General features: G+C 41.4%; 1 protein-coding gene across 6 annotated transcripts in view; it reads right to left on the bottom strand.

The window, feature by feature from the left end:
* Positions 1–12978, bottom strand: part of MALT1 (MALT1 paracaspase) — a 33162-nt gene extending 20184 nt beyond the window's left edge. For 3 of the 6 annotated variants that reach the window (XM_055791673.1, XM_055791674.1, XM_055791677.1), the window contains exons 1-6: positions 12753–12978; positions 10850–11016; positions 6000–6121; positions 4725–4875; positions 2105–2283; positions 1446–1542 (exon numbers count right to left, since the gene is read on the bottom strand). In XM_055791673.1, the coding sequence (XP_055647648.1) occupies positions 1446–1542; positions 2105–2283; positions 4725–4875; positions 6000–6121; positions 10850–11016; positions 12753–12913 (877 nt within the window). In that variant the 5' untranslated portion in view covers positions 12914–12978. Of the gene's footprint in view, positions 1–670; positions 704–1445; positions 1543–2104; positions 2284–4724; positions 4876–5999; positions 6122–10849; positions 11017–12752 lie in introns of all 6 variants that reach the window. The other 3 variants (XM_055791675.1, XM_055791676.1, XM_055791678.1) reach the window with 2 other exon arrangements.
* Between the last annotated feature and the right edge of the window lie 2420 nt (positions 12979–15398).

The following is a 15398-nucleotide window of genomic DNA, read 5'->3' as shown; positions in this document are numbered from 1 at the left end:
AATCCATTTGTTTTTTTCATTGTTGGTGGATAAGCTGGGGGGTTGGGGGGGGTGGGGCAGGGGGAGGCTGCTATGAGCAGCCTCACATCTTTATACATGATCCCCCCATGATGTAAATATTACAGGCTTTGAGATGCTTAGCAATCAAGGGATGGCATCAACACTAAAGTTCACAATGCACTTCTTCCTCCCCACTGCAGCAATGCAAAGGAAAGCAGAAATTGTCCTAATAAGGTTGCTAGAAATACCTCTTGCAGACACAGAGCTGACAGTGGAACTAGCTCTATCCAGCTCTCTAAGGTCACCCAGGTTCCTAAACACTTTTAGGTTTTCTTGCAAGGATGTTGCCTCCTGAGCCCAGCAAAGGAATCTCTAGATCTTTACATTTCACAAGAAACTGCAAGCACAGGACAAAAATCAGTGCAAAAATCAAACAACTGAATACTACAGAAGAAGGAAGTAGTTTGCTTTTTCTCCCATGTGCTCTAGATCATGATATCAAGGCAAAGAAGACAGAAGCACATGCAGAAGGAACGTTGTATCACACGTCAATGTTTTAAAAAAGACTGAAGCTCTTAACCCACACATGCTTTTCAGTAACACACTCAACAATCTATCATCCCCATCACTAATTTTTAAAAATCAATTCACAACTAAAGATTTACTTTACCTTCTGTGCACTCCACTGCCATAGCTTTCCTTCCTTGGGTTTTAAGACAGGGCGGGGGGGGAAATTGGAAGACAATTTCTCTCGGTTATGAGAGTTAGCATACAAAGTGGAAGACAAAGGTCACGTCCAAGCTTCTCTACAATCTGGCTCATTTTATAGCAGTACAAATCAGTACTGACCACAACACTGTATAGTAATTATTACTACAACTCAGGAGTATTAAACTAGACTATTTCTTAGGATAGGAAACACCTTTTCATATGAATTATGTAATAGTATTCCCAGCTAGATCTGAAAGCTATACAAACAGCTCTTTTCTTTAGTATATTGCAAATATACACACATACACTAAACTGTGTTATATTCATTTATTTTGCTTGCTATGAATAATCTCACCTGTTCTGATTGCTAAAGGACTCAGCGTAACACAGTTCACATCACCAGCAAGGGTTAAACCATATTTTAGTTGTCAAAAAACACAAAGAGATCAGCTTGCAATCTGCTGACAAGCCACATACATGTTAGCAGTGCCAAAAAGTGATAGCATTCCTATGCTGGTTACCATAAAACCTCAAAGCCCTTTATAACTGATAAAGCTCTAAAATTCCATTTGCTGCAGGCAAGCACAGCTATTTTAACAACTGGATAAACTAAAAAAAAAAAAAAAAATATGCAGAAAGCCTGTTCTTAGCTCAATACTGAACGCTTCAAAAGTAAATTCTAATGATAAGAAATCGATAAATCAGATGACCCGTATCAGAGAAAAACTCCTTACCTATTACAACTTCTATCTTCTTGCTGTCTTGATCTTCCTGGTCATTGAATACATGACACCAATATGTCCCTTGATGTTCCACATTCACATGAGTTACCTATGCAAGCATCATCATAGTCACCCACCAGACCCCAAAAGAGCACCCGTATCAGTTTCATTTAAGCCCACATGCAGGAAAGAGTAAAAACTAAAAGCAAAGCCTAAACAAATCCAAAAGCTACTGAAACCCTCATTCTTCAGTAAGCTGGACAGCACATGTGTTCTAGAAATGCTTTCAAGAATTGAAGACAGATTACAAATCCACAAATGCACCAGCTCATACAAATCTGAGTGCTTTGCAGGGCAAGACAGAAAGAGAAGATTAAATTTTTACTGATACTTTGTTATGTCAGTATGTCACACCAATCTAAAATACACTATAGACTTACATCTCATGACTACTACCTGAAACGTGTTCAGGATTAAAATTATGCACCCGAGCGCCTCAGAACAGTATGAGCAAATAAGTAACAAGAACAGGAGTACAACTTACAGGGAGCATTTCCACATGAGGTTATCAGGGCTATAAAAAAGTTATTTTCTTCAAAGAAGCTTTATGTGTAAGGTTAAGGTTGGTTACACATTAGCTCCCCCAAGGCTGCCACTTTGCAGTAACTTACCATGTAGACATTTTTGCTCCCATTTGCCAAGGGAAATCCATTCCTGAACCACTGGTAACGAGGAATTGGGTTTCCAACAGCTCCACATTCTAGTACCAAAGCATCTCCCACTGTCAGGTTTTGTGGCTGAGGCTGAACACAAATGTGCAACTTATTTTCAGGCAAACCAACTAAGCTCCCTTTATCAAAAAACAAAAGGGGAAGAAAAAAGAAAGTGAGACAATCTAATCACATATAGATTAATATGAACTGATGACATATGGCCACATCTTTCTGGAACTACAAGACTGTTTTAATGGCAATGAGATTAAGTTGTTTTTAAGAGTAAGCTAAAAATGAGTAGCTACAGCTTTCCAGTTCTTCAGCTGAAAAGCAAAAAGCAATGGACATTAAATATATCCCAGAAGTAAAAAAAAAACAAACTTAAGCCCTTTTTGCGTTATTTATTCCTGCCCGTAGGATTATAAACAGTCCAGAGAAAAGAGCAAGTACAAAGAAAAATGGCTACTGAAGGACTGATTGAGGATCCAACTTGTGTGCAAGTATATACACAGGAATAAGAATTCCAAAATTGAAATCAGTTAGATCTAGCATATTACTAGTCTTCTCATTGTAAACTGAGCATCAAACCTTAGGGTAAATATAGTAAACTAGACCAAAGCTAAAAACACTTAAGAAATATCAGCCACTGACATGTGCCCATATAGAAATGTCACTGGAAAAGAAACCTATTCAGAAAACCCTAAATACATTAAAAACTTGTCCAGCTTATGAAATCTAAGTTTATATATGATAGAATTTATTGAAACAGTATTGAAATTAATTTTTAAAACATCCACTAAACACACAAGAGTGCTACACTGAAAAGGTTTCCAATCTCTGTGTACTGAACAGTTCCATTACCTGACACATACCAACACCAGCACAGACCTACTTGTAAAGGTCATGCAAGTGATCTTTTATCTCAGCTGCAAGGTCACTCATCTTTACTTTTAGATTACACATGTAGACACTTTCTGTCAGCAGAGCTATTCATGACTGACAGTTAGCGGGTGATGACATTTTCCTTTGCATAGTAAAATAAAGGGAGACAATGATACAGGTATCTCTGTTCTAATAGTGTCTGAGCTTCTTGGAGCATTATAAACATGCATTTCAGAGATTTTACAAACAGAAGTTTCATATTTATGATCAATGTTGACTCGCATTTTTAAAAGAAAGCTGTGACTGACAGATGCATGAGTAAATACTCTGGTTCTATGACCACTGCTGTATGGCATTTCAAAAATAGAGACCCTGGCTTACCATGTTCTCTATCAACTTCTGTAATGGTAGTGTTTTGGTTTTGGGGTTTTTTTTTCTTACAAGGGGATTTGTTTTATTTAATTTCTATCATAGAAAACATTTTTAACATGTCAAAATAAACTTTACTTGCTTTCACTCAGCTGTTTACAGAACCTTCCCCCTTTCTCCCTCTCAATGTTCCAGTTTGATATCAGAATCTTTCAACAAAACATAAAGAATTAATTTCCCTTCAGGGCAGAAAGAAAGAAATAAGATAAGATGGAAAGGAACTGCTGTTGTAGTCAAATTAAACAGGATTGGTCTTTAAGACAAAGAATACAGAAGTTACAGACAGTGAAAGAGAACGTAAGATTGAACAGTAACATTGTTTCTGTCTCCAGTGGGGCCTCTTAACTGCCAACTCATTTATAGGGTCTCATTGGTACAGTCCATTAGTGTATTTTGTGAGTGGTACAACAACGAACCTGTACTAGTATCCTCCAGAATTGTGTCTGGCTGCCTTACTGATCACAAGTTCACGACAGCTATGAAAGACAGCTTTAACAGAATGGAGAATGGCCGATCTCTCAACAAGCAGAAAGCAATGAAAAGAGAGGAGGAAACAAGTATCTGAAACAAGAAAGCAACAAAGGGACATGGAAAGGAAGAAAAAAAACTTAGCAGCTGAAGTAGAAGATTTCATACTTGGTCAACATTTGCAGAAATGGTACTGTCAGCATCATCTAGTTCAACTGAAACACCAGATCCCAGGCCACATGTTACAGGAGGTAGAGAGCATTCATTCAGTGCAAGCACTACATACCCCTTTTAGCTTTCTTTGTAAGGACCCTGAAAGCGAAAGTCACAGGAAGGAACAATCCATCCTATTGCTCACCCTTTTACCCATCACCAAGACCTACACATGCTAAAATTCACTGGTTGGTCAACAGTCATGGAACATACAGCAAGGCACTAGCCCATGGACACTTGCTGCCTTTTAGGCACCAAAACTTTTGCCACAAGTGTGAAACAACATACTGCTGTTTTTCTCAGATTATTATTTTTTTAAAGTAGTCATTACAATGTTATTCATCACCTGGTGCAATCAGCAAGATCTAAAACTGCAGATTTCTAATTGAACAGAACCTGAAGCAGGAGCAAAGGAAAAGCAGAAGAAATCACTGCTGAGATAGAGGACCAAAAATATGTTAGAGATTAAAATGTACAAAGGTCACCTCAAATGAAACTGCAATAGGTTTTGATCTTTTACTGGAAGTAAAGTTCCTCTAACAAGTGGGAAGATAGACTTCCGGAAGACAATGGTTTTGCCACTCACCATGAGATGTACCCTTGAGATCACAAACTTCAAGTTCTGCCCACTGACTGAACACAAAGGAAGATTCACTGTTCACTCGACAGATGTAAAAGCCAGAGTCATTTACGTTCACTGGATTCAAAACCAGCTCTGGAGAATTGCCATGGGGAACCTGAATGACAGGTGAACGAAGATATATTTAAATTTAGACTGATTTAATCTAAACCAGGATCAAACATTAGAATATGTATTTCAATGTCCAAAACACCAGCCTCAGCTCCTTCATTTACCTGAAACTTTTGGATGAAGAAGTTTTGTTCTATGTATTTAGCAGCTCAGAGATAGGCTTTCCTCCAAGAATAATTCATATGCCTCTATTTAAGACAATTCTGAGCTTTTAAGCCAGCTGACAAGCTCTTCCTGAAATTAGTAATTTTTACCTTTTTCCACAAATAACTCTGAATAATTTCTTAAGCACTACGCCAACCAGCATGTGTGTTACATTCAGCTCTAGTCTTAAGATATATTCAACTATGACCGGGAAACTGTAACATTCTTACACAGAAAAATATTTTTTTACTACATTACACTTTAACTGTAATAAGCAGGAAATGACTGTAAACATTTTGTAAGCCATGTTTTGGATGATCTAGATAAACTTTCAGAAGGTGTAAGAAATGAGTGAAATTTCAGTCCTACCAGCAATTTAAAATACACAAACTTACTGCATTTTTTGAAACAGTACTTACAATAAAACAACATCAAGAAAAATGTGCATTCATCTTGTAGAAAGATAACCAGGAACAGAAATATGGGCATTAAGTGCTGTCATTCAAATTCCAGAGATACCAGCTCACACACATGCCAATATTTTACCACGTAAGTCTGTGGCAACACTGAGTTCAGGCCTTCAACTGTCCGTTCTTAGGAAACCAGTTTCCATCTGTCCAAGACCAACAGTGACTGGCATTTGTTCCAGTGTAGCAGTTTCTCAGTGGCCTGTGTTAAACTTTTTGGTAGGCTGAGACACAACTAAACTTACAGTTTCCTTACTGTCACATTCCAAGATCAGCCTCCAAGGATAAAGTGGTCTGAATATAAGTAACAATATTATTGTTTTAGCACACTGATAGGGTCATTATGCAGCATTTCTTAAACTTCTACTGTTACTCGTATATATAGTAATCTTCCCTCATTGTAAATAAGAGTAAGTCTTAAAAAAAAAAAAGTATCATCCAAAATCTTTACCTATTATTTTCACCATTTAAACCCCCTATATTCTGTGTCAACTATTACCTCTTTTTCCTGCTTGAACCACTGGTACTGCACAAATGGGTGTCCTGTTGCCCAACAGCACAGCTTGACAACCTGACCAGAGAGCACTGCTTGAGAGTCTGGCTGTACAACAATCTTTATACCTTTAAAAAAGAATTTACACATATGAAAGTTATTAAGAAATACTATTTCACAATTTAAATTTGGGTTCGAATTGTCCTTTGAGCGAAGAAGGTTTCTGTCATTAAATATACTTGAAAATAATTTGTTTGTACTGTGTACACACACAGTTCCAACTAGTTATGACTTTAAGACATTCAAAATTGTCATCCATTATACAAAACCCATGCTCAAACTGATCAGTACTCTACATGATTTATCAAAGATTTAAAGTAGATTATTCAGACATTTTAGTTTTAGATACTTCAATCCCTCTTGCTCTCTACTCACTAAAGCAAATAATACTTCCAGTGGCATCACTTCTGGGAAAAGTATTCCCAGTTTTAAGAGTTTGCTCACTCCCAACAATTTCTTTGAGTTATTAATCTTCAGATTAAGATTAGGCACAGCCTAAGGGATGGATCAAAACAGCAAGAGTTACCTTAACTACAACATAGTGCATTTTTCTATTATTGCTCACGCAACCTTATTAGCTGAAACATGGTTTCAGCTTTATGCCTTTGACTCCTGTAGAACACAGGGCTGGGGTTTTCTTTTGTCAATATACAAGGTCAAATTTTCCACTTCAAATTTAACTGCCAGGAAATAGCATGAGCGAAATTCTGACACCAGTCTGATACGATCCAGTTATTTTCTTAACCTAGACCATTCCAGAGATCTTGTTACACCATGACTCCAAAACCAGATTCACTGGTACAACAAGGTCATCAGAAGAAAGGGGGGGTGGGAGCAGGGAGTCAACTGTAGAACAGAGTTTAACCTTACATTGCTGTCAAAAAATACACAGATCCATGACCAAGGTGTTCAGCAACACTGAGGTGATAAGCCACCAAAAAAATTGTCAGTTTAAATTATTATTTGCTATGGATGGTAAAAGACATTTAACCACCCCAGTGGGACCATAAGCAATACTACACATTAATAACTAGCTGCTACAATACTAGCATTGTGGGCTAACCCCCTGGGCAGATAAGCACCACACAGTCCCCCAACCCCATGGGATGGGGTAAGAGAGAAAGGAAGAATAAAACCAAGAAAACTTGCAGGTCAAGATAATATGAACAAACAAAAAATAATTGTTTAATAAGTGAAGGATGAGTGGAAGAATAGTGTAGAAAACAAGCGGCACAAAGGCAATCACTCACCACCTCCTGTGGGTAGACACAGAATAGTATAGAGTAAATCAGAAGCTGTGTAAAAAGGTATCTGCAAAGAGATCACAAGTACCCCAGTACAAGACTCAAGAATATCCTTTGGTCCAAGCCTTCTTACTACACTCTGTCAGTGGTTTTCTTTTTGTCTGCTTTTTTTGCTCCCTCCTGTTTAACAGCTTAGCTGCACATCAGTACTTTTTCCTAACAGAGAATGTTTGAGGAAAGAAACCATAACAATTTGATCAATGGGCTGAAACCTGAGCAGAAATCCACATGGTCAACAGACTGAAATAGAGATGACAACATTTGGAAATCACATAATCTTTGTCTAGCAGGGAAGTGAGCTATATTAACTTCCTTTGCACACAATCTTAATTCAACAATCTGAAATAGTTGATCACACTGGCAGCTACTCCAAGGTAGATACAGGACTGGTAAATTCCCAGCCTTTCCTTCTCTAAAATGACTTCCCTCTGTACCCTAGCCCTGAAGATTGCTACCTCAGTTTGTCATTTAACACTTCCTCTGCTGTTTTTCACAGTTACAGACAGTGCATCAAGTACAGTTTTTGAGCATTACAATCACCTAACATTAACCAAGCCAACAGGAATTATATTTCACTTTAAAGGACAGAAAAATTTGCTCTTTCCAAAGACTTCCACATTCTTCTTTTCTTCTTAAAATCTCTCCTGATTTGCATCACCAATATCTCTTAAGAAAGTAGTTGAGAAAAACAAATTATCTGAAATATTAGTGTTTTGCACTCCTTGGAAGCATTACAAACAAGTTCTAGGAAATTTATTCATAATTTCTTCACAGTCTCATTAATTTTCCTGCAATTCACTCAGCGCTATATAGCTACTTCCTGCAAGCATCACAGAATTCAATGGTTCAAAATCAAAACCTTCTGGCTCAATTTTCTGAATGATTACAAAGATACATAAAAACTTCGATTTTCCTTGGAAAACGCAAAGCTTAAGTTTTACCTTTGAGGATGGCAAGCTGACATTTATGGTTACCAGACTTTGAAACACCTAGTGCAAATTAATTTCTCATAATCTTAACTACAATCCAACTGTTCCATTCTTAATTTACAGACTGGTAAATGTTCTCCACCATTTCTACAAACTCAGCCTCAGTTGTCACATTCAGACTGAAGTGCCTAAACTGCTGCAGTAAGAGACCCACCTGCAGAGGAAAAACACTTCCTTGCTCTTGTTTCAATCACCACAACTCAGTGAGGTTGCACAAGGACTAGGGACTAGACTGTAATACCACAAATTGTGTATAAAGCCTTTTTTTCCTCCCTAGCCTGGGAGAAAACTCTTTGCATTTCATTCATTTCCAGTAAGTTCACATGACAATATAAAAAAAGTGGAGAAAAGGGACAAAGAGGTGACCCAAGGAACAAGATGTCTAGGCTTTCTCACTACCATAAAAGGAGAAATTTAAAAGTTTGTAATAACTACTAATTTGTGTCTTTACAGGAAGACAGTCTTCTGTAGAGTAAATCCAATGTGACAGGCAAGTCTCTAAGCTCTGAGAGACAAACAAGGTGCAGAACTTCTGAAAGTCTATGCTTCTCCGAGAGATCCTTTATTGTTGCAAACAAAGTGATGTCCCAGCTTGTAACAATACATCTCTGCCATACAGGTACTGAAGTAGTATCACTGCCAAAACAGACCACTAAGCAGCATCAAAACTGTACACCCATTAACCAGTACATTCATGGCTTTGTGAGCCTTTTTTAACTGGTAGAAAACAGTCTAACAAAACAGTACGACAGCTACAGAGGTCTCACATTAAACGATCTGTTCCTAAAGGAACATGAGCAACACTTAAGCTCTTATCAGTGAGTTAGAACAGTCAGTTATGAATTTGTACTTTGACTTGAAGCATCAGCCACCCCGAACATATAAATTCATTGCACACACCAAGGCCTACCACTTTTTTTAAATAGTTTAAAATTCTTTTTGACCCAAATTGTCTTCAAATACCCTTTGCTTTGGTTTCTCTTGGTTCCAGTTTCTCAGTCTCTATTAAGCTTAGTCCTTAGAGGCTGAATCCATTCTATCACAGACCGTACTGTTCTGCAAGAGATTCATTTATAACAACACCATCTCTGCAGTTCCAAGGGGTCTTGACAAAAATCTACTTATCCTTGTATTGAGGAGAACAAGCCAATATTTTAGCCATCTATCTAGTTCCCTAGCTGATACCAGTATCTCACAATTCTGCTGTTTAACAAGTTCCTGGCTTACCCAGGATTTCGTTTTCTTTACATATTTCAAAACTTAACTTGACTGACAGCCACAAAAAAATCCTCAATGCAACGGCAGCGATACTTGAGATGATCACAGATCAGGCAAGCACATTTTGGCTCAGTGCAGGCACTCTGCAGTACAAATGTGAACCAGGATGTTCTTGTTTTCAGTACTCCCCCAGTAACCACCAGATTGAGAACAATAAAAAGGAACAAGTGTTCACAGTGCAGGACAGCATACTACTGCCTATGCTTCCACCTCGACTCTTGCCCTTACAAGCACAATCCGCTCACACTGATATAACACCAATTCCCCTCCCCCTGCCAAGCCTACTGTGCTATACTTCAGCTAGACAAAGCTATCATGTAACTCAGTCACACCTCATTCCACACACCATGGTGGTCCTAGTACAGTAACAAGCAGCAGCCTTAACTAGATGAAACAGCTGCAAAGCATTACCATAATTTACTTGAAAAATTCCAAGGTTGTCTTAACAATGATTCTGAGCCCATGGCTTCTTTCCTCACACTGTCCAAACAACAGGACAGCTATCAGTACAGCAGGGTGCCTGCTAGTCTCACCTCCACTCCCTGATCTGAAAAGAAGCTTTTGTAACTTTCAAGTAGGCTGAATTTCACCACATCCTGAAGGAGGAGGATGTAAGAAAGGGCCCTGCTTTGGTACTATAGCAAGAAGCACTTGGTCTACATGGTCTTACCTGTGCACTCCCTTGCGCTGCCCCACTTCCTACACCTTTTGTGAAGAAGCAAGCTGAATGTGTTAGTAGAAAATAATCCAGTTCTATCCTGTTAGTCTGTTTTTCTGTCCAATTAGCAAGTTGGACTGCATCCAATATGCACCAGAACTGGAACTAATTGGACCCTTCCCCTTCAATTAGGGTAAGCTATGAAATGCAGTTAACGAAACCTGTAGCCTGAACAGATGGCTGGAAACACTACATGTCTTTCTAACTCAACCATTTCAGTTCTGTAAGCATCTCCCAAAGGCATAGTTCGACACAGAACTCAGGTCAGCACCTGTCATATCCATGCAGCCAAGTCCAAGTCTACAACAATACTGCATTAAGTCTGCTTATCCACTTGGCTTACTCTTAATCTCAGAAACATATGAAACAATTACTATGGTAATTGTACGAATACAAATTATTAGCATTCAAACATCAAAGATGTTTTTACTTACTGTAGAAAACGAATACCTCAGTGTTTCCAGTGTAAAACACATGGCCGAAGTGAAAGCCCAAACCAGAACTGACCTGAATGGCTGAGACACTGGAGAGCCTCTGTATGCTCCAGGGCCTGCAAGAACTCCACAAGCTCTACCACTGTGCACCCGCGATCTCCCAGTAGTTTTAGGAGACTCCAGCTGGGACTTCCTTCTGGCTCCAGCACCTTGAGGGAACACTGTTCTAAATCCAGAGGGCTACAAAATAATGTGAGAAAGACATAGCATTACTTTAGTACTTTTTCCTCAGAAAGGAGCTGAGCTCAAAATCACTTGTAGACAAGCAAAAAGATTAAAAAAAATACAGATGGAAAATTCCTAGCTGATTTGGACATATGTGCAACATTTCCTTCAAGTTTCAGGAGTTCAGAGGTTATACAGTGACACCTCCACAGACAGAAAGTGGTAGCAGTGAGTTGCTTCAAAACAAGCGATGCTTGTACCTAACAATTCTGACCAAATGTACAAAGTAATCTTCTATTTTTCACTTTTTAAAGGCTCAGCAGAAAAACAAGTACAGCACCTTTCATTTTCATGTGCCTAATTCAGAAGCGGTAAAGACTGAGTCAGAACCTAACTTGAAAGTTCAGGAAGACATTGATTTTCAGAGTAGTTGTTAAAAGTGACTGCTGCTGCAGCTTAACTGATACACACATCTACTGCTACAGGTTAGTTAACTGCTTCAATAAATTCATCTCCAGGTATAAACATACATAGTTTTAAATTCTGGTGTTAAGCCTTTGTGTACTTTCAATCACAACAGATTAAAATAACACAGATAGTAAAGAAATGAATACAGCTATGGAAAAGGAATGCAAGTTTACGCATTCCCACTAAAAAGTTTCATCAATGTTTCTTTCATTAAATTACAGTGCCGTGCAAACCAAAGGTGAGATATTTTCACTTATCAAGCAGACCTTCACAGTATTTTATTGGATAATAAAGAGAAGGCCCTACAGAGGCGTCATGTTGTAGTCCTCAGGCTCTATTTCTCTATATGAATAAATACAGTCATAACAGAAAAAGGACACATCTGCATAATGTACATTCAGTGCTGCACTTGAAATGCCCGATTCTTGAGATACGCTCCTCTAAACAAAATCTTGAAAAAACACAGGAAGTAAAACGATCAGGAAGCAATCTAGAGAAAGCGACCTAGGAAAAAAGAGTTGAAGAAAAACAATACTTTTACCCTAATATAGGCTGGAAGAGCCACAGGGAGTCAGCAAATATTCCCCGTGTTCCCCGCCCGGGGGAGGCAGCCGGCGCCGAGGGAAGTTGGGTGAGGTGCAGGGGTGCTCCCCAACTAGAAAAGTGGCAAAGCGAAAAGCCGCGCCACTCGCACTCAGCTACTCTTCGCTGTGGCTAAGCAGACATCTCCCAGAGCCGGGCCAAGCGTCCCCGACCTCCCCTGCCGCAGCGCAGCGGCCCGGGCGGGGGCCGCCCCTTCCCTGGCAGGACGCGGCAGGCCCGGCGCGGGCCGGGTAACGCGGACTGCAGAGAGCAGCGGCGACCCAACAGCCGCAGCGTTCAGCTCTTCGCTCGAGTACCGGCTCGCGAAGGAGCGGGCAGGCAGAGCCGAACCCGGACCTACTCTGCCCTCATTGCCCCGCCACTGAACGGGACCGACATCGCCGGCCGCCCGCGACCCCGCTTTTTAGCACGAGCAGCCCTAGCCCGCAACCTCAGGGAAGGCTCCGCGAGGGGAGCCCAAGGCCGACGCGCCCCTGCCCTCCACCCCGCCGGGACACCATGGCTTCGGCTCCGCCAAGGCGCCCGGCCTCGCCACCCGTGCTCCGCCGCCTCGGCCCCGCGGCTTCCCACCGCAGGAGCCCGGCCCCCCGCGGCCCCGTCAACCCCAAGCCGCCGGCCGCCCCGCAGCCTGCTCCCGCCGCCTGCCGCGCTCCCCACCCGCTCCCGCAGGCTGCCCTCACCTCAGCCGGACCCTGCCGTGGCTCCCCACTCGCTGCGCCAGATCCCGCCAGCCCTTGCCTGGCGCTGCCCGGTCCAGCAGCTCGCTGAGCCTCCGCAGCAGCGGCTCGGCCAGGCGGCTGAGGGGCACGGACCCCACCATGCTCCGCACCGGCCCCGACATCGCCACCCTCCTGCCTCCTCCGCGGCGGCGCGCCACGGCCCACCCGGGGCGGCGCCCCTGGCCGGAAGAACGCGCGGAGCGCAGCCGCACGGTGCGGCGCGGCTGCTCCCCTCGCGCGCCGCGCGGCTTCCCGCCCTTCCTTGAGGGAAGCCTCGCCGTGCCCGTTGCTGGAGGGCTTGTGGCACTTCGGAAAGGGAATTGTCTTCCCTCAGCCCGGGAGGTCACGCTCCGGCGCTGCTGACAGTGTGAGGGAACCGGTCAGGGTTTTGCTTTACCCAATTGAAACGGAAAAGCTGAGCATCTGACTCGGAGGCAGAGACCTGCTGCCGGCGTGAGCCCCTGGCGCTGAGGCAGCCAGAGAGCCGGGAGCAGCTCTATGGAGGGAGAGAGAGGAGTCGGGTGGGGGAATAAACCCTGTAAAAATCTTAGAACAGTGGGAACAAGGCCTTGGTTTGAGGAGAAACATTTAACTACAGCCAACACAGCCACGGACTCCTCTGTGACACATCCTTTCCCACCTTTTAGCCAGGGAGAGGCAGGACTGCTTGGGAAGAGACTCCTGAGGAGAGATGTTTCCATCGCTGCTAACGATCAGATAAGTGTAGCCATTATCTAAGGACAATCCTCATCTCTCTGGAGTTACAGCTTGCTCAAAGTTGACTGAGAGTGCCTTAGAACGTAATTTGACTAACACTTTAAACGAGTGATCAAGCATTGAAATATGGCTGCCTGTAATTAAGGTGGGTTTTGTTATGTGACTGCAAGCTGTTTTGCCTTCACAAGTGAGCAAGCTGGAAGTCAGCTGGCTGCAGCCACACAGCATTGAGACCAAACTTGTAAGTGTTGCTGTAGGGTCTGTTGTCTTGTGGGTTGTATTGCACTAGTCAAAACAGGCTTTATGTCTACAGAGCAGGTAACAGTACCGTATCTCTCCTGACTTCTGTGTAGCTTGGAATCTGAAACCCAAGCCATTTAGTTAGACTTCACTTGAAGAAATTGCATTGAATGGCTTTTTGCTGTGGTGTTAACCAATAGTTTATTTCTCTTAATTTAGGTGGAAAACCAGCCTGGGTGGCAAAATGGATACAAGTGAGACAGTAAATTTGACTTTCTGCTGATAGGTAGCTACCCACAGCTGTGTATAATTTAACTGCTAGAAAATCAGGCAGGTGTCTTTCACCCACCTCAACCTGTGGTCTGTGCTTGTTGGGTCTTCCTAGAATATTACACAGTTGAATTACCTCAGGTTGAATATGGTCTTAAATACTGGTTTCTCATTTCTTTGGGGATTATTTTAGCTATTAGGCCATTATATAAGGCATAGATAGCCCTGCTGTTATTCCTCAGTGAGGGTGGTTGTAGGTGCTATATTTATTGCTGAACACACGAGTTTCCTATCTGGGTCTAGATAACACTGAGAGCAAGAAATATTTAGCACAGTAGTAGCTCAGAACTAGTTTTAGCTGTGCTTTCAGCAGAATGCTTAAGAAAAAAACTTGGCACAAAACTTGCTTTTCAGTCTTTTCAAAATCACTTGAGCTCAGGGTGGTTTGTGCATTTCATTCAAGTTCCTCCTGTGTGAGACTTAGCTTTTTGGGTAACAGGAGTGGGAATACTTTCTTACTTCAGGGTTCACTTATTTGCCTTTAAGGAATGTGAATCATTAGGTGAGGTTTTATGTAGTTTGATTGTTGAAAGTTCACTATCTACCTTTGGTTTCCTCAACCTACTTGTTAGGGATTGCAGATTTTCTCATGTTCAGCAGAACTTTTGTGTGCTTAACTTCAAGCAATTAAGAAATTCCCAATGTGCCTAGCAAAGCACTTAAGCACACTTGGGCATGTGCTTTAAAAAAAGAAGCCAGTGCTTTAATATCAAAAGCTGAGGCCAACACTTCCTCTTTCTTAAGATCATGAGGAAATTCCCCTGGACTTCTATGGAAGTAGGATGTACCCTCTCATCACTGCCAACTCTTGCTCTGGCTGAGGTTTTCCCAGGAAGAGCCATCTGCTGTGTGTAATGAAATAGTCTCTCTTAAAAGTCAAACTGTTCTGTGATCAGACTCACTATAGTAAGGTCACACTAGCAAAACAGCACTGAAGCTTCCAGCTAGCTTCTCAGCTCTGAAACAACATGCATAAATTAAACGTCTCTTGTCTTGTAACACAGAATCAAACCGTAGGCTTGGCCCACTTCTAGAACTTAAAGAAAGTGCACTTAAGGGTAAGTGTATGTTTATGGTTTGTGAGGTCAAATGGTTTATACTTCTAAAATTACTTGTCTACTTTTTTCTCCTGTGTGCAAATAGAATGTGTATTGTAAAAGATAAATAAATGAAGAACAAGTTACTTTATTTTTAATGCACTACCTGATTATAGTGATTTATACCGTTACTGAACAGGAAATATGATTTGTAATTTGCTTCTGCTAAAGTATAGCAATTTCTGCTCATCTTAGGAGACTGGGGTTTTTTTAAATGTTGTAT

The sequence above is a fragment of the Falco peregrinus genome, chromosome Z (assembly GCF_023634155.1).
Source record: "Falco peregrinus isolate bFalPer1 chromosome Z, bFalPer1.pri, whole genome shotgun sequence".
Lineage (NCBI taxonomy): Eukaryota > Metazoa > Chordata > Aves > Falconiformes > Falconidae > Falco > Falco peregrinus.
Note: the sequence above shows the minus strand (reverse complement) of the source record. Positions and strands in the feature narration are given on the sequence as shown.